The sequence below is a fragment of the Phaseolus vulgaris genome, chromosome 4 (genome assembly GCF_000499845.2).
Source record: "Phaseolus vulgaris cultivar G19833 chromosome 4, P. vulgaris v2.0, whole genome shotgun sequence".
Lineage (NCBI taxonomy): Eukaryota > Viridiplantae > Streptophyta > Magnoliopsida > Fabales > Fabaceae > Phaseolus > Phaseolus vulgaris.
Window position 1 is genome coordinate 42271229 of NC_023756.2, and position 25854 is coordinate 42297082.

Sequence of the window (25854 nt, forward strand, 5' to 3'; positions counted from 1 at the left end):
GGTGGTACTTTTAAATTTCATCTTCTACTTCAAGGGAGCAAGATTTAAATTGCTATTGTAGTGGGGATTATGATGCGATTGGTAAATTTGCAGACCTGTATAATTACAATGACGATTGTGAAGATGTCTGAGATTGCATCCTTATGACCATAATTATGGTTGCAAATACAATTTACAATATTGTTAATTAAGATGAGTCTAATTTTCATTTTCAACAGAGAACCATTTTCAAAATATTAGTGGAGACACCCATGTATCATAACTGTCACCCAGAACAGAGGCGCATGACAACTTGTCTTATCTACCGATGTTAGTTATTAATGTTAGTTTTTGTTAACGGGAGAATTCGAACTCGTGACTAATCTTTCTCTCCTTCCACTTTTACCACTAAACAAACCCAATCCCAATATATCTCAAAAGCCGTGACAGATTAAAATGTCATTTGCAGTGAATCCATTATTATGGTGTGAGCAATAAGGGAAATGATGGTTGATGTGATGGATTTAAATATAAATATATATAATAAAGAATAAATTTATAATTAAATGATATAAAAAAATATTAAAATAATAATATTAGAAGATATAAGGTGATTGTATAAAAAATTTGGATTGTCAATATAAGCAATAATAATACTAATAATTACATGTTACAGAGAACTCTGAATGCTGACATACAGAAGAATATCTGGCTTTCTAGTGGGTTATGTTTCCTACTTGTTTCTTTAAGGGAACAAAATCCATTTTACATCCACCTCGTCCATTAGGGCATTAAACAGACTCCCCTACCACAAGGTCTACAAAACTATAGTTGAAGGACATCCATGAGCCACATGGCAAATTGACCTTTGATGTACAAAATACAGAATATGAAACATCCATTGGAATCAATTTTGGATATCACTATCCAAATACTGTCTGCTCTCACTGTTTCCAAGGGCTGTAAGAGAATTAAGCTATATGATATAATATCTTACCCAACCCCAACAAGACCTAATTGAATCCAAAATAAACAGATGCTAACAGCATGGGAAAATATGGGCAGCACTGTTCCTTGATCTACAAAAGATGACCGCGTTTACAAGAAGCTTGTTCCAAGAGATAGATCACTTAGATTTGAGAGAATTTGTGATCGAGTTGTCCCAACCTGGTGAGCAATTTCAAGCTGTTCCTCCAATGGAAGCATTTCATAACTGTAACAAAGAAGCCGAATATTATGAAATGTGCAGATACAATTGTTAATATCTGAAACAGGTAAGGTCTGAAAGTACAAGGTATAGCTTTTCACCACATTGGCGGTCATAGAAAGACTATGCAAGTGAAGAAATTTACCTAGATTTTCTTGCACTGTTACTTTGGTTTATTATCCACTATTTATTCCATTTCTGTTTGGAAGTACACAAGTTTAATGCATTTTATAGAGCCATTAATTTTTGGATGCAAATCGCAATTCTTCAACATTTATAGAATAACCAACAACCTCTTTATTTAATTTTTACACAGACTCGGTTTAACATTCATTTCACAACCCCCCATACAGTCATACTGGCTGAAGAATAAACTTACTGGCATAGCAGCTCGCAGTCAACTATACTGTCAGGGCCAGGTCGATGAGCCTTTCCATTTGACTGAAATTTTCTGAAAGCTCTGGGGTTCAGGCCAGCAACATGGGCTACAGCATCAACAAGCTTTTTCTGCAAAGACTGCAGTCTGCGAAATGTGATTTCATCAAGAGGGGCAATGCAGCCAATACTGCCATCCAAGGTCCCAAATAATAAGGCAAAACGATTAGTTTTATCTGAGCCTGGAGCTGAACCCGCTCTATCCGAAGTAGGTAGCATTTGCAACCTTAAGAATTTAGTCACATGAGCACCAACATGAAATTCAGCTCTTGAAAGAAGCTTCTGTCCTTTCCAACTCTCGGACATCTTTGGCGCATAGTAAAAAATCTGTGCGTCATACATTTCAAAGGACTTATATCAGGAGAAGGACAAGATAATAAAACAAAAATAAACACACAAAAAAACTTGATAACAATATTTTCATACAATAGCTTTCAACTTTTTTAAAAAAGAAGCAACTTTTCTGTTGGTTGGATAAAAAAATATATAAACAGAGAGAAGGTAAACTGCGTAGGAGTATATGAAATCCCAGTAAACAATAATAAGTCAAAATTACAGCCAAGAGAAATAAGGTAAATGGACAAACACCAAACTATAGATAAGGAAAGAACTGAGGGGAAGGAATACTTTCAGGTTAAGCTACCCTTAGTGAATTCTTCTAAATGGGACATCAAGAAGAAAAAAACTACCTTGGCAAAACATTTCCAGCAGCCTACAAGGTATTCTGATTCAATTCTATGCTAAGATCAAAGACAGATAGTTCAACCCATATAGTCAAAATAGAGAGCTAGATCGTGGAATTGTACGATTCCACGATTTCAAATCTTGTGTCCATTCCAGTGCCTATGTATGATAGGAACAGTTCTAGATCGGTGGAATCATCGCAATAAATAAAAAAACAAAGAATCACCATTCTGAGTTCTGTTTTGGGTAGCGGTCTTTGTTTGTTTCAAGCCCAACAAAGAAAATGTTCATCTATTTTGATGCAGGTGCATGCTGCAGTTTCATTTCTTCATTTGTGTTTTATTCTAGTACGGTGTGGTACCTCGTGCTGGTTTTCGTTTCGTTTTTCCTTCATCTACGTGCATTTACTTTTCATTTCTTCGTCTGTATGTGGTTTCTTCCGCATCTCCTTGCTTCCTTGCTCACCACGAAGCAATCGTAGTCACAAGTCACGGTTAGTTTCTGCTTTCGCATCTCGGTGTCATTTTTATCTCTTTCGTTTGTGACTCCTCTTTTATAAACATATATTGATTTTACAAAAAAAAACACAAAAGCACCAATACGTTATAATGGTTTCAGGAATTGAGGCTTCTAATCCCTCAGTGATGCTGCTGCTAATAGTTCCTTCTCACAAAATGTTCTTTAAAAAGTGGTAAAAAATGCTCCGGGTAGTAGAACAAACTTGGCTTGGAAGCCTGGAATATGTACAAACAGAGATCAAAGAAGAATTCAATGCAAATTTTGCCAAAATACTATAATAGGACGGTTTCTTTGCAACATCTCTGATAAACATTTTTTTGTGAGCTTTCGAAGCATCTTGACTGAAGGCTAGATAGGGGTAAACCCCAATTACAAAGAGAGCTTAGACTTTAGTTAAGATGAACCTTCCAATGGTAATTAAACTGGAAAAGGTCCATACAGACTAAAAATATTCCTAGGCACAAGTCAAAAAAACCAATATGCATGTTATTATTCTTCATATTATGTTCAAGAAGAAATTTTCAATTACAAGAACTTCATTTTATTTGCCAGAGATAAGTATCAAAAAGTGAAAATGCATATCATAAAAAATAAATGAAAACAATAAATTACCATTCAGTCGTAAGACAAACCTGGATATTTCTTTTATCATCTGAAACCATAAGACTAAGAGTACTTCCATCAATCAAAAATTCTGTCGCAAAACAATCGAGAGAAGAAAAATCTTTCGCTAATAAACTCAATTGAGCACCCTGCTCTTTCCAACTAAGAAAGTATATGCTTTTATGGATGTCGCCAATAAGGATGAAGTTCTTTACCTACACCAAAATGATGACAACCATTAAAAAGACAGGAAAATTAAAAACTCGATAGCATACACTTATTTGTGTTATTTGTTCATGTCTCATTGCAAAACTCTTTCATATCAAGCATCAACATGAAATATTATTGCTCTTGAAAACAACATAGAACACATTTCTAATTTGACCCAACCAACAAATTTTAATTCAATAAGAGAAACCTCAGAACGTTAAAGATGTTTTTTAATGGCCATTTATTCATCGTAATAAAAAGATTTAAGGAACAATCACTCACAATATTTAAGCTCACAACATGTAATGGCGGTGCATCAAAAAATGCAATACCATTCAACTCAGTGCCATTCCACTTGTGCAGAATAATTTTTGGACCAGACGCTATCAAGAGATGGCCCTGAAGTGAGGCCAAGGCAGATATAGCACCTTTTAATTCCTTAGAATACACCTCTGAAACCTGTAAAGAAGAAGGATATTTATGAGTCTCCAAATAAAGGCATCACCCAAATTTAGAGTGAGAGGGGGGGGCACAATTTTGGTCACATTTCTGAAGAAAGCATTCATATGGATACCAGAGATTGTGGATTATCGGTATTTTTTCCCAAAGAAAACAGGAGGATGCGTCCTCTTGCAGCAACATCCTCTCCTTGCACATAAGCAGTCCCAATGGCTAAAAGTGTTTCATTTTCTTTTGAGGTTGTATTCTACAATAAAAATACATTTCAGAGAAATTTATTGAGGATCAGAAGCAATCAGTATCTCATTTTGAAAAAAGTAAAGAAAACTACATTACCAGCAGGGTAACCATCCTCACAGTGAGGGCATTTTCAGAACTTTGCATAGGTATTGTTGCTTTTGTTTGCCAAGGGCCACCAGACTTTTCTGGCTCCATAATTCGAACCTCAAATTCATCAATAGGATAAAAGCGGTTTTGCTCATCAGAATTCATATTCTGACTCTCATTCTGATGGTTGACATCTTGGTCAACCAAAGAAATAACTTGACTTAGTGGTTTAAGAACCTGATGAGAATGATTAGAATGTAGCATCACTTCCTGAACAAAAAAATCTGACTAAAAGACTAAAAAGCAATCAATCAAGTTGCTGCTTCTAAATTACAAGAATGAACAGAACAATTTAATTAATGGAGTAGGGGGAAAAAACTTTTAGCATTAGGACAAAAAATAATATAAAAACCATCAATTTTTAGTTACAAATATTGAATGCAAAAATGGGTTAAATTACTTAACAAAATTGACAAACTAGCGACCAGTTATTACTTGATAAGAAAATCCTAAATGTATTTTTTGTGGTATAATACGAAATACATGGACAAGATAGAACATAATTACTAATCACGACACAAGAATCTTTATAGGCAGGATTAATTTATGCAATCTAATTCTTAGCACAAAAGTATGAAATAACTTGATGTACTGAGTGTAAGTGATTACAAAATACTTGGATTATTAAAAATATTTGACATCTTGTTCGGGCGTATTAGAAAAATAATTACATTGTGTCAAGATTTTTCATAAGTTGAAAGAAATAAAAGTTTGAAAATAAGCTGATCTAAATTTTGACGAATGTTGAGTCTAAGACTCAAGCCACAAAAAATGCTTGTAATTATTATTAAATTAGTAGAATTATATGATTATTATTAAATGAGTAAGAATTATATAACCTTGTAAGCCTAACAACTATGCTCTTGACCATTTCAAGCAAATTAAAATAAAATAAAATAAAAAAATGTACTTACAGGAAAGGAAACAATAAGTGGATATAAATTCTTCTCCGCAAAATATGTCACTTGGTGTGGAGTGGCTTTTAGTGGAATCTAAGAATGACATCACAGATTAGAAAAGATCCAACCAAATCAGGTAGAAAATCTAGATTTCAAATTCTGAGGTGAAGAAAGCTAACTTTTTGTACAGGCCAGTAGCTGTCATAGTTTGAACCAGAAGGCAACTGGCATATCTTCAAAACACCCTATAGAGTACATTAAAAAAAAGTTAGCCACAAATATATATATATATATATATATAGTTTGAGATCATTTATCCGAAAAAGCAAAGTATCATCCTGTACCTGTGATGTAACATATATAAGTCCATGATTGCAGTTCACGTTGTGAAGGACAGTAAAAGCAACAATAGACCCATCACATAGCTGACATAGAAGACAACAGTGAGATAACTTTTCAAATTTCTTCTGTATAAAAAATATTACCAAAAGGAATTATAATGTACATTTAGGTAGTAAAATCAAGCAAAAAAATGCAGTAATGTGATGGCCGACCCATGAGGGTTCAAACATGAAATGCAGACCAATCAGCTGGTAAATGAAACTTGAATTGCAATTGGTAGTTGAGCCTACTCCAAAGCATATTAAATTAAGAGCATCTAATTTATTGTAACTGCCTTGTCCAACTTCTTCAAACATACTAATTGCAATGATGAAGGGAAATGTAAAATGTTACTCATAGGTATCCCAACAAATCTAGAAAGAAATTATAACACAAACACTTAATGTATATGATTACATAATGGTGGATTTGTTCAGACCTGTGGATGAACACGAAGTCGTTCCCTCAACACCATGACCCAAGCTGGTCTTGACCCTGATAGAAAGAATCCTTGATAACTACCAATATTCTTAAAAATAGTAATTTGTTGATGAAGAGATCCATTAGATGTCTCCTCCCTGGCATACGCATCTAAGGACACACGAACAAATCTCAAATTTCTAAGCCTGGAAATATTGGTAGTGCCAAGGCCAATGGACCCTCCTGCTGATGCTGAATCCTCAACTTTAGAAGTACCGTCTGGACTTTCATAAAGATAAGCATGGTAACAAAGAATAGTTCCATCACTCAAAATCCCAAAAAGAAATGGACGGCTATGTTGCCCAGACCATCTCTGCATAGCCAACTCTACAACCTTCATATCTGGTACATTTTCCTTCCTCCCTTGGATGATCACTCCATCTCTATCCCCCTTTTTAGAATCTTTTAGTACCTCTTTCATCAGAGCATCAACAAGATGGCTCTTTCCAGACATGAAATTTCCCACAGAAAAGACACAATTGAAATTGGGCACATCAAATATTTCAAGGTTACCATTATCAAAACAAACAACACAATAAATATCCCCATGGTCCTGAGCAGCACCATCAGTGCCATCAATAGCCTCACCAACACCAGTAGAAAGCCATGCATCAGTACTAGTCTTCCTCAGCCAAGGCTCAGGTCCTTTATCATGGTACAATGTGCATGAAGAAACTGATCCCTTGGTACTCTCGAATGAAGCTGGCGAGGTCACAGAAATGGTGCAAGTAATAGGATCTGTATATTGAAATGACAAGGAAAAAGGGCATCACAAAAAAGGGAAAACAAAAGCTCAATAGCATCCATAGGTTCCTGCACCATGTTACTCAATCCATGATTGTAGGTCCAAAAATAGTGAAACCAAGCAGCACAAGTATGCAAGCAAATAATAGACAAAAAGGACAAAGCTTATGAGAACTATGAAAGTGGAACTTAAAAATATATATAATTTGTTAGAATGAAAATAACTAACCAAAAATTTACCTCCAATTAGAAGTCGAACACTCCCATCACTCATTCTGAGTAAGACAAATGGATCAGCTATAGAAACAGAAAGTGCTATAGCACTCTCAGAAGCAGAAGCAGATTCTGAATTTGAAGCTCCAAAGGTTACATCTTGGGTCATAAAAGAACCATCTAGAATTCGGGCACCACGTTCATAGACTTGGATAACTCGACGCCTACGAACAAAACCAGGACAGCATTAGTTGTATTTATATAATTTTAATTTTAAATAAATCAACTGCATGGAAAATTGTGACATGACACTGGACTATATGAAAATTAACAGGGAGGTAAAGGTACATAGAACACACTTTCCATTTCACCAGCAAGTGATAACAGTCCATGGCTCCAAAAAGGAAATCAATAATTCCAGCCAAATGGTAACAGAAAGTAAAATTATAACCGATCTTCAAATTTTATTCTTACAGAAACATCAATACCAACCAATAAAGACCCACCTTCCAAATAAATTTCCCGCAGCAAGTGTTTTTCCTTGAACATAATAGTCCACACTTTCAGTAACCTCACTCAGAAGATCAGCTGTTTCTAGTACCTGTTTAAATTTGGCCCGGAAAACAAAAGTAACTTTGTTAAGTAAACCATAACGAACTATTATCATTTAGTTTTACAATAAAGAGGCACAACATATCAGGGGGCAGAAGAGCTTTGAAGCAAGAATAAAGCCTCAGTCTAGCCAACTCTTGACGTTAAAAATGATGTTGAAGCTTGACATGCTGCTGTAATCAAACAAAGGATTGTTTACTTAATTTTCTTTTATTGTCCATAAAATTAGGTGTTTGGTTTGCTTGTTATTGAGTTTTCCCTTAAATTTACTACATAATCAAAACCCAAATTCATCGGCAATCCAATTAAATGCCTCTGCATTTCCAGCAAACTAAACTTTTCTAGAAACACACAAGTGGACTTCTAGTTCCAAATCTTGCAATACTTAATTCACTAAAAAAACCTAATTTTCAAGTGTTAAATAGTTCACCCTTCATCCGTCCTGCTTCCCAAAGAGCAAAGGGTGAAGAAAGTTGATATGTCACTCAGCCAACAGAGACCAAAATAGAGATGACAAAGACAAGGAGGTTCAATGAATAAAACACGGAAAATTATAGACACTGATTAGATGCCTGCAGTACTTGCATAGTAGAGACCTATAAGTCAGTTCATGAGTACCAGTCTTTAATTTCCATTTAAGAAAATTAACAATAAAAACATGAAAAAATCAAAGGAAGTTTAGAAATAAGTTATAATACAAGTTTATGAAATACTTGACATCATGTATATACATACAATTATAGAAATATCTCTGAAATGCTGTATTAGTAGGAATCGTTACTCATGCCCAGTGATTGGAAACTATATACCCATATAAGGAGCCTGATTTATCCTCCCAACCTTTGTTTGGGCAGTGATGTAATACTTAAATTCCTCACCCCCAAATGATTTGACTAGAAAGGGTGTCCACACCAAAAAACATTAAAATCAAAACTCATTAGACTTTAGACATGCTTATCCTTCTAAAACAAATACTGTATTTACCATTGTACGAGCCTCCAAACTAATAATAAGATAGGCATGATACTCATCATCATCATCAGCCAGCTTAGAAGAATCAGTATTATGAGACCGTGTGCTCTTATGATACACAGTCCAAATTCCTTTGCAACCAGGAAGTTCAACCTGAAATTAAGCATTATGCAAAACCAAAAACACTATGAATATTGCATACCATTTGCAAGCTTTTGTCAATCAGAAATTGATTCATTACACATAAGATTCTCTTTAGAGTATTCAGCAAATTGCTAAACAAACAACTAAATGGGTGAAAGTAGTATATCACAGTCAATGTTTGATGCATCTAATAATAATGGATTTATTTTGCAATTGTAGTGATAAAATATAAAAAAAATTGAAATGTCAGTAGTCGTTTACATTGATCTTAAGAAAAACTTCAAAAATTATATCATAAACATAGCCATCATGATTAAACATATTCCATATATTAAAACACGTCCCACCAATGAAAACCATGGACAAACCTCGGTAATCACTTCTGGACGAATCGATTGCCGCAGAACACACAAAGAACCATTCTTTCCGTGACCAGAACAGCAGACCTGCATAGTGGCTCAATATATGAAAATCAAAAGAAATTGAGTGGAATTAAACTAGGATAAACATAATGTAAACAAACTCTATGGAATACTACAATTATACAGGCAGGTGGTACAAGCGCTTCTTACACTCCCGGACATGTTTCCCTGTCTAAGCAAAAGTAATAGAACTTGGATTAAAACATCGAGTAACACATAAGAATTACTAACCAATTCATAGTTACTCTGTTTGGCTATCCCTGTAGCATTTGCATCAGCATTTATTCTTAAACCATATGAGAAATCTTTCAAAGGGCCAACATTAATCAATGAATCCCTGACAGCAAATGAGAAGGATTTCTGCAGCAAAAATATAACTATTTAACTAGTTCAGTAAGTTTAATATGCAAAAGAATTTCAGCAAATACCACAGAAAAGACAAGGAATGTATTTATAAACAATTAAAAGACGTTAAGATGCCCACTAAATCTCCTGAAGACTTTTCCTCTATCCATATCGAGACACTACCTGAGCTGATTCTGTTCTATTTGGAGCAGACCCATACAAGGAGAGCTCCTCTCCACTAACCACGTCTTGCAGAGTATCAGAAGGTGACCTCCGCAATCTCTTTGATGGAGCATCTGCTTCAATATCACCAACCTACAAAATTGCAGGGGAATATTCTATAAATTACTTTACTGATAGAGAATACAAAGTAACGAAAAAGATAACAGCAGGTTTGCTAGAAATATTTATAGAACCCAAAAACAAACCTCAACTTCAATAGCATATTGCATCTACTAAAAGAAATGGTTTTGAAATTATCAATCAAAAGAAGGTAGAAGAGAAATTCAAGACATCCATTACATACCTCTTCTTTTAGATTGGATGACAACATTGAACCACCAGATCCACAAGAAAATTGCACCAACATACTATCCCCTAACCGACTGGCGAGAAAAAACAGAGAATTCCCAATGGTCGTAATACCCTTACATAATAATGCAGATAATAGAAAAACTATGGTCAGAATGAAAATTAATCTGAAAATGTTAGATTAGAATCTATAACAACATCAACACAACAGGATTAGAATTTTCAAACTTACAGATGACAGAACTGAAGCTTTTGACTTGGAAAGATCAAGTCTCTGTACAACCCTGAATGAAAAAAATATTTGTTGATTTATGTAGAGGAGATTCTATTATAATTGTGTTTAGCAATGTCTTGAACATATGAAAATGCAACAATGGTTGCAACAGGGGATAATACATCAACTCTTTATTTTTCTTCAATCACGCTGTCTACTCTAGAATTCTTCAAAATGATTTCCATCTACCCATCTACTATAGACCACAAATTTAAAAACTTAACTATTTTGTCTTCCTTTGATAAAAAAAATAAAAAAAAAAACTATTGGGTGCAGAAACACCTTGCACTTCCATAAAAGTGCATGAGATGATAGAATGACAAAAAAAGAAGATAGACCACAGAACACTTAAAAGACTTGTAAGATTCTCTTGTATGCAGTAAAGAACGTATTCCAACTATAAATCAGTTGGAGTTTACTCTCAATCTACACATCTACCTCCTAATCGGCTAAAATGAACATATGACCCACAACATAAAGAATGTGACCATATGCAAGACTACAGAACACTGAAAGACTTGTAAGATTCTCTTTTATGCATGTAAAAGACATATATTATATGTAGGCTGGAGTGTACTATCAATCCATACATCTATCTCCTAATCAGCTGGAGTGTACTATCAAACCAGAACATAAAGAATGTGAATGAGGGAGATAAAATGGAAAAGCAGCATACCTTCCATCATAAACAAGAGTAAGCAATAGTAGTTCGCCAGTTTTTGTAGACAGCAAGGCTACATCACTCAACAACCAAGTTGCATTGGCAGAATCAAGCTCCACATTAAAACTTGATCTCGGTATCTCCTGACTGGAAATATAAAAGGAAGGTAATTGGGGTTTTAAAAGTTAACATCCAAATACAATACGAGGAAAATAATTAATGTGCATAAGAGGATGTCAAATCACAGTATGAAAAATGAGGGGTAATGTCAAATAATTGTAAGAACTCATGCCTAGAATGTTATTTCCTTTTATATGAAGATTATATGAGAGAGAAAGAATCATCACCTATTGTCAAGTGAAACAGCATAGCTGTTCAAGGCCAATGCACAAGAAGCCGACTGCAAAAAATAACCTATATAATTAGATTATTCCCGGTATCTTGTAAACCAAAAACTGTAAAATGCAAGAATACACATACATGCAAAACTACAATTAAATATCTTGTCAATTAATAAAAATTGAAAAGATACCACACAACTATGCCTAGGCAACTCATTTACCTGACTGTGATAATGAACAGTATTAGCACCTATTACAAGAACACCACCTATTGGCGAAGGCACTGCAAGAAGCTTGTATGCATCATGGGGGAGATTCTGCAAAATAAATACAGCAGACAAATTTACAAAAATCAATTTAGGGTGTAAAAGAGAGGGAAAACAATCAGCAGAAGTTAAAAGATGCTGGACTTAAGACATACATACGATTTCCATGAGGAAATATTATTCAAACCATAAGGGCTAGATGGGCACATTAATTAATCACTTACTAAAGAGATCTCACATGGAAGGGGTGGTAAATTGTTTAAAAAAAGACAATATAATAGACACCATTACTCAAATTCACTTTTGTTAGCCTACATGTTAAGGGACAACAAAACCAAAAATGTTTAAACAATATAATAGACACTATTAGTTACACTAATTTTGTTTGCCTACAACAAGTGCAAACAAAACCAAAATCTATACAATGAAAAGAAAATTCTAAATAAAAAAGAAATACATGGCAAACACCAATAAGGAGGTTAATAAACTAGCCATATCTTAAATACTCCAGCTTCTCTAAGATATTGAAGTGTGGAGGGTAAAAATCTTCCATTTTGCTATTGCAAGTTTTGAAAATCACATTGAAGTGCCATCTAGGCATCTACGTTGAACTTACAACAGCTGACCAAATAAGTGGATGCTGCTTTAAGGTTGTGCTGATACTAAGTGCTGATATCATGCAAGTATGATGCTTCCATGAGACACGCCCAGCCCAAGTGAGTTCACGTTCATGTAAAATAACCATTACAGGTTCAATATAGCCTGTACAAAAAGTTGAAGCACTACTTGTTAAGTAAAAAATAACACAAACTTATGTATAATACTATCTTTTCATGCAGAGAAAATAGATACACAAGTACTGCAATAAAGCACCAGAATCATAATCCATTATATTTTGATTTTTAAATAATGATTGTAAATTATAAAATTAGTTAATTCAGTTTTTGATCCAGAAACAACACAACTAATTATTCAAATTATAAAGAGGGCTACAAAATAAGCAAACAGGAAATAAATTTAAGAAACATGTCATTTAACTAAACCAACGGTCAATATTTTATTGTGCACAAACACAATAAATGCTTATATATACATTTGAACCATGTATTATAATCACAAAGTAAAGTCTGTCTCTTTCCTCGGTGTATGAATGAATTAAATACATGCATAAAGAAAATAAAATGTTATTAACTGATTTTAACGAAAGAATTAATGTGCAAAACCATTATGCCTTGTTTGGCTGAGTGGAGGGAGAATGATGGGGAGGGAGAGAAATAATGTGGTGTGTTTGGTGTGGAGAGAATAGAGAGAAGAAATACTTTATTAAAATGGTGGGAACCATTTCATTATTTCTCACTTTTTTACTCGTCTCTCTATCTCTCTCCTTATCTTCTATCAATTCAATCTAATTACACACCTTCTATAAAACTTTCAATTTCTCACCTATTTCTGTTCAGCAAACAATTAAACATTCAATTTTATTTCTTTCTCTTTTTCCAACTTATTTCTTCTCGATTTCTCCATTCCCTCTATTTCTCTCTTGACGACCAAATAGGGCCTTGGGGTTAAGAAAATAATAAAATCCCATGTTATGATTTATCATTGATTTTGAAAACAAATTTTCAGCAAGTATTTCATACAACTGATGTGGTGTGGTGGTGTTTGGAAGAGTTTATACAGAACTTATGTTGGCTTATAAATATAACTTGCACTCCTATAACCTCTAATTACATTTTTTAAACGTGCTTTTCAATGACACTTATAAAAATAAACTCTCTTTATTTTGTTACAATAAGTTTCACGGTCAACTTTATGACATAAGCTATCATTTGAAAAGAGCTTATTAAATAAACATGTAACTAAGATGTTTATAGAACTGCATCTGCACCCTAAATTTTATTTGAATGTCAATAGTGGTCTTTCAAACTTAGAGGAATAATTTTTTTGTGTTGCACTAAGGCAGGGTTCAGTTACAAAGACAATCTCTTTTTCTAGTCACATTTATTACTGCTATATTAGAGTTACGAGTTCTATTTCACCGTGAGGGAAATAAATTTGCAGAATGGCTCATCAACTGGAGCCAGCAACTTTCTCCTGAATTCAATGTGATTCCTGTCCCTTCTAGTGATTTATCCATACTTATTACTGCAGATATAGGGAGACATACTTATTATTCCTGTCCCTGCTCTTTCCTTTTTCTTTAACTTTGTAGCTTTTGGATTAAGCCCAATTTTCTTCTTCACTCCACCACCCCACAAAATTAGAAAAGAAACAAGAATACCATACATTTATAAAAACTTCTAATATTGATGTTGCGGAAAACAACCATGATTCCATTTTTTATCAAAAAAACTAAATCTAAATTCCATCTCGAGAAGAGATGGTAGAACTTTCATTATATAATTTATAAATACATAAAAGAGACAAGATGAAAAATATTAATATTCTCTTCAACTCACCATGAACAAATGTAAAATCTTTTACATGCCTCATATCCAAGTCACGGAGGTTTATCATATAAGATGACTCGATACGTGCAGCAACTGCTCCTGAAAATCCCAAGGCATCATCATCCCCAACTAAGCCAGAACCAGCCTGACAAAAAAAATACAACAATTAAAAGACAATAAAAAATATAATTGATAAAGAAAATTTTCCAAAAGAAATAAACTGACAAAATGAATTACTATTGATTTTAAATGTTAGGTGGATTACAGAATGCAACGCTGGGTTACAACAGATCATTTGCATCAGTTACTTAATTAAAATTATTAAACAAAAGGTCAAGCAACCTGGTAATGTCCCTTAGATTGGATCCCATTCTTCTGCATTAATATGCACCTAGAATCATTTGCTAAGCAATACAACCAACTTATCTGAAAGAAGTAGAGTGGTTGTGACACTATCCTAAAAATTAAGGCATTCTCTCTAACCAAAATCACCAAATCGCTTCTCAGATAGCATGCTGCAGTGGTACCTAGCTAGCTATTTAAATTCCTAGTCCATTCAAAAGCACTAAAATGGGATGAGAACTTTATCCAAAAGACCTAAATCCTCTCTAGAAATCCAGTTTTCCTAATTATATTAAAAGTGAAATGTCCGCACAATAAATGTCTTACTGCTGCTATACAGATGTTTTAGTAAAAGAAAGATTTTTTAAGAACAAAGTAGAGACAGACATACAGGAGAATAAGAAACTCTTAAAAACTGTATAGTGATACAGTACAATGGGATATTATACAGAGACAACTGAATTACAGAAACCCAACCAGTGAAAAAAATTAGAAAAAGAAAGCATCCATAAAACTATCTAACCACCCGGACATGATTCAAGGGACATTCTTGTTGGAGATCTCACATCGACTAGAAATATGGTCAATTTATAGTATATAATCTAGTCCCACACTCAAGCCTAGTTCTTGAAGTGTGAGAGGGTGTGTTGGAAATTCTACGTCGACTAAAGATATGATCAAATTATACTACATGAGTGGGTGGAAACTCACCTTATATGCCCCAAGAGATTACCACCCATAGCAACTCCTAGATAGGTCAATCATCATTTAAGTGATTGAAATCCCACCAAATAGATGAAAACGGATAAAGACTGTTTAACCTCACTTTCTAGGAGTTAGTAAAGGTGTGGACCAAGAGATTCCACCCACAAGAACTCTTAGATAGGTCAATCAACATTTAAGTGATTGAAATCCCACCAATTAGACAAAAACAGATAAAGACTGTTTAACCCTGAAAGGTTGATCTGTAGCCCTGAAATGATTTCAAACAGCCTAAGATGGAAGGACAAATAAGAAAATAATTAACATTTGGTTATAATAACAGGACAGAATGATCAGAAAATTGAAAATGTGATACTAAAACACCCTCAGAGCCTATTCATGTAAAAAAAATTGAGGCACAAAACACAATGGAGGGAAACCTTAGTGTGGTTTGCAAATCCACAACAAAGCATTAGTATCAATCCTTTTATGTAACAGCAATTCAAATGAAATACATTGCCTTGGATAGAAACTTGGACTTTCAAAACTGGTATACAAAAAAATATGTATCCCCTATTTGGAGAAAAGGTGAGGAATTTAAAACAGAACCTGCAACAGCATGACTAGACACCCTGAAACTTGAAGCCAAATCCTACTTTCTAGTGCAGATGCATGAAAAAAAGAATTCACATTTATGGAACTAACGGATATTTCAAGGGAGTTCCCTTTAAAGACATGTACAGAGACTGGGCATGTTAGGCTGCACCTTCCATTTCTAGTGAACAATTATTGTTTTTAATAAACAGGCATACAAAAATTAGTATATAATAGTGAACAATGATTGTTTTTAATAAACAGATATAAAAAAATAGTATATAATAAAGTATTTCAAATTCACAGGGCATAGAGGATAAACCTGAGTAGCCTTTAGTATTATCATTTGCAAATCATATATCAGAGTTCCACCACACCTGCCTTGAGGATCAACCTTTACCACCGGTCCTCTTGCAAATTGTTCTCTTCCTCTTTTCAGATGAAGCCACTCTGGACCCTCAAAACAATGTAAAGAACTAGGAGGTAGAAACAAGAGTTAAAGACAAGACATAAACTAAATCCTTTACAGAAGAAGAGATATGAGTTTGATGTAAAATGACTTGACTTCTGATCCTCAACTGAGTACTGGCATGCTACAGGTCAATGAACTAACTGTTTTATGTTATACTCAATACCCTGACCGTAAACAGCAAAATAGAAAGAAATAGCAAAGCAACAGCTTGCTTTATGCAAACCATGTACATCTACCAAATTCAACCCCTCAAAAAGACTGTGGTAGACTAATATTACTGGCACTGCAGTCAAATGTCATCAATAGAAAAACATGTCTCTCTTTAGAACTTGAAGTAAAACAAACATAACAAAAGTACCCCAACCTAGATTGATTCAACCTAGTCTCCCACCCTACCATGTTGAACTAAAATGTTACTTGAGAATAATACAAAGGAATTTCAAATTTAGAGTCTCTTTCCCTCCCTTAGAATCTCATATTTACAACTACTTTAGATAGACCAGATACAATATATACTTTAGATAAACCAAATACAAAGTATGAGAGGGAAGAGAGAAGAGAATCTCAAATGAAATAAATTATGTTTAAGACTATTTAATCTAACACTCCCCCAATACCTGGAGCATACAAATTGTATGTGCCAAGCTTGAAACAGAGGTCCTCTCAAGGATTTTGTTAGTACATCTGCAAGCTGATATTTGATCTGACAATTTCAGTGCAAATTTCCTTGGACAACAACTTTTCTCGAATAAAATGACAATCAATTTCAATGTTTAGTTCTCTCGTGGAACACTGGATTGGAAGCAATGGGAATAGCCGCTTGGTTATCACAATAAATCTTCATTGGCTCAATCTCACAAAAATACAATTCTTGTAGGAACTGTTTTACCCATAAAAGCTCACGCGTGAGGGACGTCATTACTACTTTATACTCAAGCAGATGATCATGCAACAACATTTGTTTCTTGGCCTTCCAATAGAAAATATTTCCTCCAAGCAAAACACAATAACCTATGGTAGAACATCCATAGGAGAACCAGCCCAATCAGCGTCACAATACCAAAAGATTGGATATTCCCTTTATCTTCATAAAGTAGTCCTTGTCTTGGAGGATTTTTGGGATATCTTGGAATACAAATGACAGCATTCTAGTGATCAATACAAGGATTTAGCATGAATTGACTGCAAAAGACAAATCTGGTCTAGTAATAGTGAGATAAATGAGTTTTCCAACCAGTCTTCTATGACTTTTTGGATTAGAGAAAAATTCTCCCTATTCTGCCATTAATTTCCACAAGACAATCTACTAGTTTGAAATCAATCATACCTATCTCGTTAAGGATGTCAAGAGCATATTTTGTTTCAAAGATTACAACTCTTTCCTTTGATTGGTCTACTTCTATGCCCAAAATATATTTGAGATTTCAAAGATCCTTGGTTCGAAAATGACTGCACAGGAGTTTCTTTAATTAAGAGATTTTAGCATCATCATTCCCTATGATTACTATATCATCAACATACACAATTAAGTACATAAATTTTCCAAGGAAAATGAGACAATAGAAAATATAGTGGTTTGCCTCATTGCGTTTCAGCACAAAGGATTGAACAATGTGGCTAAACTTTCAAAACCAAGCACGGAGAGACCCTTTGAAACCAATGTTGTCAAGATCGCGAGTTTATTCGCATATTCGCCCAAGTCAGCGAGTTTGGAAAGCCAACCGAGGTGACTCGATCGGCGAAACCGGATCAGAGCGCAACGTTGCACAGCTCGGTGCATTGACAGAGGTTGTCGATTCTGGATCGTCACTCATGCACGGCCATTTTTGGCAAAAAAAATGGAACTTGGTTGCTCCAGTTAAAACCCACATGTCGTCGCTCATGCTCGCCACCGTTGTCAACGCCACCCTAACACTCGTCGTCCTCCCTCGCTGTTGTTGTCGTCACTTGCGCTCGCTCTCGCCGTCAATCGCCATCTCTTGCGCTCGTTGTTGGTCACCAATCACACCGTTGAGCCCACCTTGGTGTTCTCCTTTTTTAACACACACCGTTATTCTCTTTCTATTCTCCTCTTTTTTATTCCATCACAGTGCTTTTCTCTTTTTATTCTTGTTCTCTTTTTTTTTCCTTCACAATGCTCTTCTCTTTTATTCTAGGTACATTTTATAATGGCTTCAACTAATTAGTTTATTTATTTATGAACATTTTATGAATTATGAACATTTTTCATTTGTGTTATATTATGTATTGAATATTATTTTTCATATGTTACTAAGTCTTACGAGGCGAGTTACAATCCTCGAGTTACGATCTTTTATCTTCTTTCCGATCCTCTTACGATTTATGAGTTTGACAACATTACTTGAGACCATAAAGAGAGAGGCGCAACTTACAAACAAGACCAGATTCCGTCTAAGCAACAAACCCAAAGCGGTTGCTCCATGTACACTTTCTCTTCTAAATCCTCATGCAGAAAAGAATTTTTAATATCTAATTAATGAAGGGACCAATGACGAATGGCTGCCATGGCAAGGAAAAGTCAAATAGTCATTTTGGCCACTAAAGAAAAAGTATCAGTGTAGTCAAGGCCATAGATTTAAAAAAATTCTTTAGCCACAAGTCAAGCTTTAAAGCGATCAACTTCACAATTAGGTCCAACTTTAATGGCATAGACCCAACAACAACCTATTGTTTTCTTCCCAAAAAAAGGAGGAACTAACTCTCGTGTTTTGTTATGTTCAAGAGCTTGCATATCAGTAGTCATGGCTAGTCGCCACATAGTATGATCAAGTGTTTCTATCACATTTTTAGAAATAGTAATAGAAGAGACAAAAGAAATAAAGAAAAATAGGAAGCAAATAAAGAATGGTAGATAAGAAAATTATAAATAGGATATAGATACGGGTAGATCGAGTCTATTTGCAAATGGCAATGGACCAACTTAAGTCATGATGATCAAGAGACGTGGTATTAGATGATGATTGAAAAGCACCTGCTGAAAAGGACTATTGGACTAGCCATTTGGTTCTTACATTGATAGGTAATAAGAGGCGGTGACGATGGTTTAGGAGGATTTTATAGGGTATTCTAGATGTTGGAAGCAAAAGGAACGCAAAGCTCAACTAAGGGTATAAGAAGGACAAGTTGGAGAGAATTAGAATCTTGTGTTAAAGGAGGAAAGAAGGGAGTTGGTTCAGAAAAGGTGACATTGGCAAACATATAGTATTTATTGGTCTAAGGAGAGTAGCATCGATATCTTTTTGAAGTCGAGAATAGACCAAGAAGACACATTTGATGGCTTTAGCTGAGAGTTTATCTAAACTTGGGGACATATCATGGACAAAACATACACAACCAAAAACACGTGGAGTGATATGAAACAGGGGTTTTTGGAAATAGAATGGAGTAGGGAACTTTATTATCAAGTGAAGAAGGTGTTCTATTAATGAGAAAACAAACAGCTAGGATACGAGAGGTTTCAACCAGATGTCTATTTTTCCTTTCTGCTATACCATTTTGCTAAGGTGCATGAGGGCAAGTAGATTGATGCAAAATGTCGTGTGAGCTTAAGAGTTTAGATAAATTAGAGAAAAAATATTCTTTGGGGATTATCCTTTCGTAAGACTTTGATTATTTTTCCAAATTGATTTATGACTTCATTAAGGAAAGCCATAAAATAAACAAAATTTCATGACGATCTTTCATTAGATAAATCCAACTACATTTAGAAAATTCATCAATGAATGTAACAAAATATTTAAAACCAAAAGATGACACACGACTTGGCCCCCAAATGTTAGAGTGGATGATAGAAAAGGCAGAATTACATCTAGACTCACAAAATTTACGAAAAGAATACCTAACATGTTCTCCTAATTGACAGGATTCACATTCCAAAGTTTGGAGACTACTAAGTTTAGGAACCATTTTTTTTATTTTTGTCAAATGAGGATAATGAGGATGTCTTATGCGTTCATGTACCAATTTAGGAGATACGGATGCAAAACAAGATACAGATGAACTAGTAACAAGGTAGTATAGGCCTCTAGATTCATGTCCTTTGCCAATCATCTGACGTACCACGTTCCTATATAACAAAAGAATTGGCATCAAAGGTTACTAAACAATCTAATGTTTTAGTTAATTGGTTTAAAGAAATGAGACTAAAGGGATGGACAAGTACAAAAAGAATATATTTTATGTTATGTTTAATTGTAAAGATGTTGGATAACATTCACAAAACTATTTTGGGCCTTTTTTTCCAGAAGGAATTACTTGTTTTGAATGACTTGAGAGTACTCAAAATATTGAGTTTTACTGATAGCCAAAGTAGAGCATAAAGCTGAAAAACAGTTTTCTTCCACTGTTGAATTTGATCTGAGTGGAATTGCACACCATCTTCTTCTAAATGATCATGGAAACCTTGGCCAAAGAACCAAAATTCAACTGAAGCATACCAAGATAAATATTTTTTCCCATTTAACTTTTCAAAAGTTATGGAAGGAGTCCCGAAAAAAGAGGAAATAGTCCCTCGAGACATGTTGAACAAGGTAGAGGCAAGAACATAGTCCAGTAATGCAACAGAGAAGAACAACAGCCAACCTAGGGTTTCTAGAGAGAGAAACCTAGGGTTTCAAGTGAGAGAAATTGTGGTCAACACTAGAAGACTCACCAAATGGTCCTTAAACAAAGGACTAAGGGCAAAAACGAGCTAATAATGCTCTGACGACTCAAACCATGGTGATTCAGGAAAATTCCAACCATTGGAAGGTGGTGCGTGAGACACGTGCAAGGTCAGTGGCGGTGGTTGGACAACATGTGGTGGTGCATTGACCGGAATTTGGACGAGCGACCACCGAGGTTGGGTTGCACTCCTCAAGGTGCACCAAACCCAAGTGTTGAAGGACAACTCCGACATTGAACAGTGATCGTGTCAGACAAAGACATGTAGAGCAGATCCCGCTCTGTTACAAACTTGAGAATTATACAAAGGAATTTGAAATTTAGAGTGTGTCTTTCCCTCTCTTGGGATATCATATTTACAACTACTTTAGATAAACCAAATACAATGTATGAGTGGGAAGAGAAGAGAATATGAAATGAAATAAATTCTATTTGAGACTATTTAATCTAATTTAATCTAACTTAATCTAATTGTCCACACATCCACATATAACATTCCAAATAGTGTACGATTTCTCTACAATTCAACTAAGTATCTAACCATTTTAATATCAATCAAGTAGCATAAAATGTGTATACTAAGAGTATAACAAAGAGTTGAATAAATCCATTTTCAACGAAACTCCCACCAAATTTTAAGGTTATTTTTTCCACTAATGATCTTTTCATTTTTAGTTCACAGAAGTACAGAGCCAAATATCACACTAAAGAACATAATTTAATATAACAAAAGCATAATTTGTTCATAAGCTAATTTAAACATATGCACTCACCTAGTTCGAAGTCCATGAATAGAATCATCATACTCGAGAACTGAAATTTTTGCATCTGCAAAAGTTAAGATGATAGAATCTCTCTTTCTAGAAGCATCACCACCTCCAATGCTCAACACAGCCATGGTTTCAACATTGCCATGCAACCTGAATCATATGTATAATAGCATTTGCCAGGTAAGATGCAAAAATCAATCAATAAATCCAATAGATTAAAGAAGTAAATAATCAAGGTCATGTCCAACATTCCCATAATCATCAAGGAAACCCATGCAAGGATCACTAACTAAACTCCTTTCACCCAATCCACACAATACTTTATGAAAATAAAACAAAATAAATTTTCCAAACTTCAGATTCTAAATTCACATACAACTTGAGTCAGTCAGTAAAATTAACAGCTAAAAGAAGCAAAAGCAATCTACTCGATATCCTGACATCATCAAGGAAACCCACTTCTTACAACTAATGTATTTACACAGCTCAATCCACAACATACCTATCAATTGCAAAACAATACTTAAAGAAAAAATAAATATCTACAAATTTAACATTTTATATTCCAACATAAGCAACACGGTTAGATTTACATTGCAGCATAAGATTCAACTCCATCAGTAAATTCAGCACACTGACAAAGCTGAACATTAACCCAGGCTACATCCACCATTAACCAAACAGAAACAATTATCACAAACTATATTGCCACTACTCGATCCACAATGTACGTATCAATTGTTATGAGAACTAGAAAAACACAAAAACATAAGCTCTTTTATTCACTTCCCTTTTATTTAATTACACAGGTGTACTCAGTGCTATCAATCAATGGCCTTGGCGGCACCATGGCAGAAAGCAGTGGTGGATTTTTTGCCGCCTGCCACAACATGGGGTTGGCAAATCAGGTTTTCTGTAGCATCACATCTTATACACAACCCAAACCAAACCCTAAATTAAAAAACCTAAGCTGCAGACCAAAAATGCAGACATGCTCTGCTTCAGCTACCGTAGATGCTGCAGTGAGCCACTGGTGACATCGCCACAGCCTGTGGCCTGTTCCTTTGCCACATGTGACGTGTTCCACCATTATTGATCAACTGCAGCACGAACAAGTGAATACACATTCTCTATACTCATTCATTCTCTATAAAACTAAAACCCCTGAATATCTATTTTTCAGTGACCCAATGATAACGAATTAGAAATTTAGGATTTTTGTCCTATGTTTTGACATTATTTAGAGTCTTCAACTCAGTTTTGCTTTGATTTTATTGTTATTTGAATTTCTAGACTTGATGTTATTATTAATTGTATGGTTGTATTTCATTATGTTAGTGTTGCAATTATACTTCTGCATTTTTTATATATCAGTATGAATATATTGTATTTTCTTTTTGTCTGCAATGCTTCAACCATAATATGTTATGGCTCCAGATATATTTCTAGAAAGGATTTTTTATTTGCCAATATTTTCTGATATCAATAACATTGTGGATGTACTTCTTTGGAGACAATCTAGTTTGCGCAGGGTTGAACACTAAATGTGAACATCTATCAAAAGCAATTCAAACCTTGGTCTGCCACGTCGCCCATACTAATCCCTTCCACAAGACCCAACCCATAAATTCCAGTAAATCCTCACAGCCTCCCCTCAACTCTACCAGTAAATTCAGCAAACTAACAAAGATGAAAATAACCAAATCTACATCCCAACACCATTAACCAAGCACATACAATTACCATAGACTAAATCACCACTACTCAATCCACAATGTACCATCAATTGCAAACAAAACAAGAACTAAAAATAGCTAAGAAACAAAAACAGTCTTCTGGACCACATTTTTTTTTTAATTTCACAAATGTATAGACAATCATATTTCAGCACAGTCAGAAACCATATATGAGAAACCTCTCTCGATAGAAAATCAAACATTCGTTTGCCACATTGTCAGGAGGACTAACCCCTCCCATTAAATTCTACCAAAATCACACAACAATCACAGCTCTAATGTCTAGTTCAGATCATTTCCATGAAATTAATCGCTATTTTCTCTATTTCTTTAAAATAAGCTAATCCAATCACAATTTAGACTCCAGAACAAGTGACCAAACACTAAATGTGAGCAGCTCTTAACGACAACTGGAACCTTGTTAGTGTTCGCCACATTATAGAAATTAACCTTTTACGTTAGAATCAACCCAACCCTTATCGGCGCTAAACATTATAATTCCAGCAAGTCCATACAACTACCACAGCTCAAATGTCTAGTCCAGATCATTTCAAGTACTCGCTATTTTCACTATTTCTTTAAACAAACTAATCTAATCACAATGCAGACTCCAGAACAAGTGAACAAACACTCAATGTGAGCACCTCTCTCAACGGGAATTAAAACCCCGTCAGCAAATCCACACGACTACCCTACACAGCTCAAAATGTGCGGTCTCGAGGAAATAATCGCTTATTATAATTTCTTCAAAATGAGCTAATCCAAGCACACAATTCAAATTCCAGAACAGATAAGTGGAAAGAGGCGAAACCTGTAGTGGCACACAAGCTCAAGAGAGGCTCCGTCGATTCCATCGAGGAGAGTGCCGCGGCGGGGGTCGGCGGCCTTGGGCGGCTGGTCCTCCTGGATGCGGACGGTGTAGACTTCGAGGACGTTGGCGGCGGTGACGACGAGGTTGGGGAGGGGGCCGACGCGGCGGGGGCGGGAGGGCCACTCGGCGTCTAGGTCTTCGGGCTGGAGAGGAACGGAATCGGCGCGTGAATGCGTGAGGAAGCCGGCTGCGCAGTTGTCGATTCCAGTGGAACACTGCATCATCTTGTACGCCGCGAAACTCATGGTTGAAGGAGACGCGCGAAAACCTAATTCGGAAGTGAAACGGTTAAAGAGAAAAGGATTCGGTTATGTTGTGAGAGCTTAAACCCTCGATTAGGGTTTGGGTTTGGCGGGACACAGTGTTTCTGCGTCCCCTGAGTCTGTGTCTGTCAGTGTAGTTCACTCTCCGCGGCGAGGGAAACAATTTGAGTTTGGAACAAATTAATAAATAAATAAATTTTAGTGACACTGTATAATTATTAAGACATGTGTTTGTTTTAATTTTATTTTGTTGAATTAACATGTAATTGTAAATTTAAATTTATTTTATATAATTTATTTAATTTTATGTTATTGTGTTATAATTTAATATATTGAGAAAACAAATGTAGTGTGAAAGAATAGAGGTTATAAAAACTAAAAAAATTGAATGAAAATCAAATTTGAGGGTTATTGTAAGAGATAAAGCAAAAGAAAATAGAAGAGTGATTTTACATTAGAGTATATTAAAAGGAATCTCATTTATATTATATTATTATTACTATTAATATTATTGAAATTTTGTGAAATTAAATGTTATCATCTGTATTATTTTCGTGAATAAATTGAAAAAAAAATATAGAATAATGTAATGTTTTACGACTGCTGGTAAATTTGAAAAGAGTTATTAAATAAAAATTCTAATTTAAACATGAGCTCAGATGAAGGAATTTTAAATTTACTTATTTTATAGTTGGATAGAATTAATTTTCATAAACTTATTTAAATTATTGAATGTATTAAAATAAATGTTTAAATAAAGCTTAATCGATCTGATATGTTTGATAGATAATTATACTCTGTAAATTTCATGTTTATTTATGGAAGAGCATTTGTCCACAAAAGTCATTCATTTACCTAAAAGGGTGAGGGATTGGTATTTTTGTTTTTTTATTTATTTATTTTGAATTCGAACAAAAAATAAATCATCTATAAAATCTTATTAAAAACATAAAAAATATTTTGTCTTAACATGATATATATATATATATTATTAAAATATATCTTTTTTGTGGGTTTTTTCTTAAAATTGTGTAATTTATTTCATATTTCCTAAAATGGGTAAATTATTATTTTTATTTAAAAATTAGGTAAATCATGAGAGTTCGGAATAATTTTAAAGAAATCGTTATCTATATTTACTGTTTTCAAAAAAAAAAAAAAATCGTATATGACAAATAGGAGTTTTGATTAAAGTTTGCACTA

The 25854-nt window shown here is 34.6% G+C and overlaps 1 protein-coding gene across 2 annotated transcripts; it reads right to left on the bottom strand.

The window, feature by feature from the left end:
* Positions 1-590: 590 nt before the first annotated feature.
* On the bottom strand, positions 591-24823 carry LOC137837730 (cleavage and polyadenylation specificity factor subunit 1). 2 transcript variants are annotated; one of them, XR_011085509.1, is made up of 26 exons: positions 24329-24812; positions 21785-21931; positions 16179-16332; positions 14228-14363; positions 12385-12530; positions 11724-11819; positions 11509-11561; positions 11177-11308; positions 10459-10510; positions 10222-10341; positions 9879-10010; positions 9582-9710; positions 9297-9374; positions 8797-8937; positions 7707-7801; positions 7228-7424; positions 6203-6981; positions 5727-5807; positions 5562-5627; positions 5398-5475; positions 4433-4660; positions 4212-4343; positions 3970-4096; positions 3457-3642; positions 1566-1948; positions 591-1192 (listed from the first exon to the last, which is right to left on the bottom strand). XR_011085509.1 is itself a non-coding variant. In XM_068646835.1 (26 exons), the coding sequence occupies exons 1-26, from the start codon at positions 24631-24633 to the stop codon at positions 1078-1080; spliced, it is 4338 nt and encodes a 1445-aa protein (XP_068502936.1). In that variant the 5' UTR covers positions 24634-24823; the 3' UTR covers positions 591-1077. The 2 variants fall into 2 exon arrangements, 1 of the variants encoding a protein (XP_068502936.1); XM_068646835.1 differs by having other exon boundaries at positions 3920-4096; positions 24329-24823.
* Positions 24824-25854: the final 1031 nt, after the last annotated feature.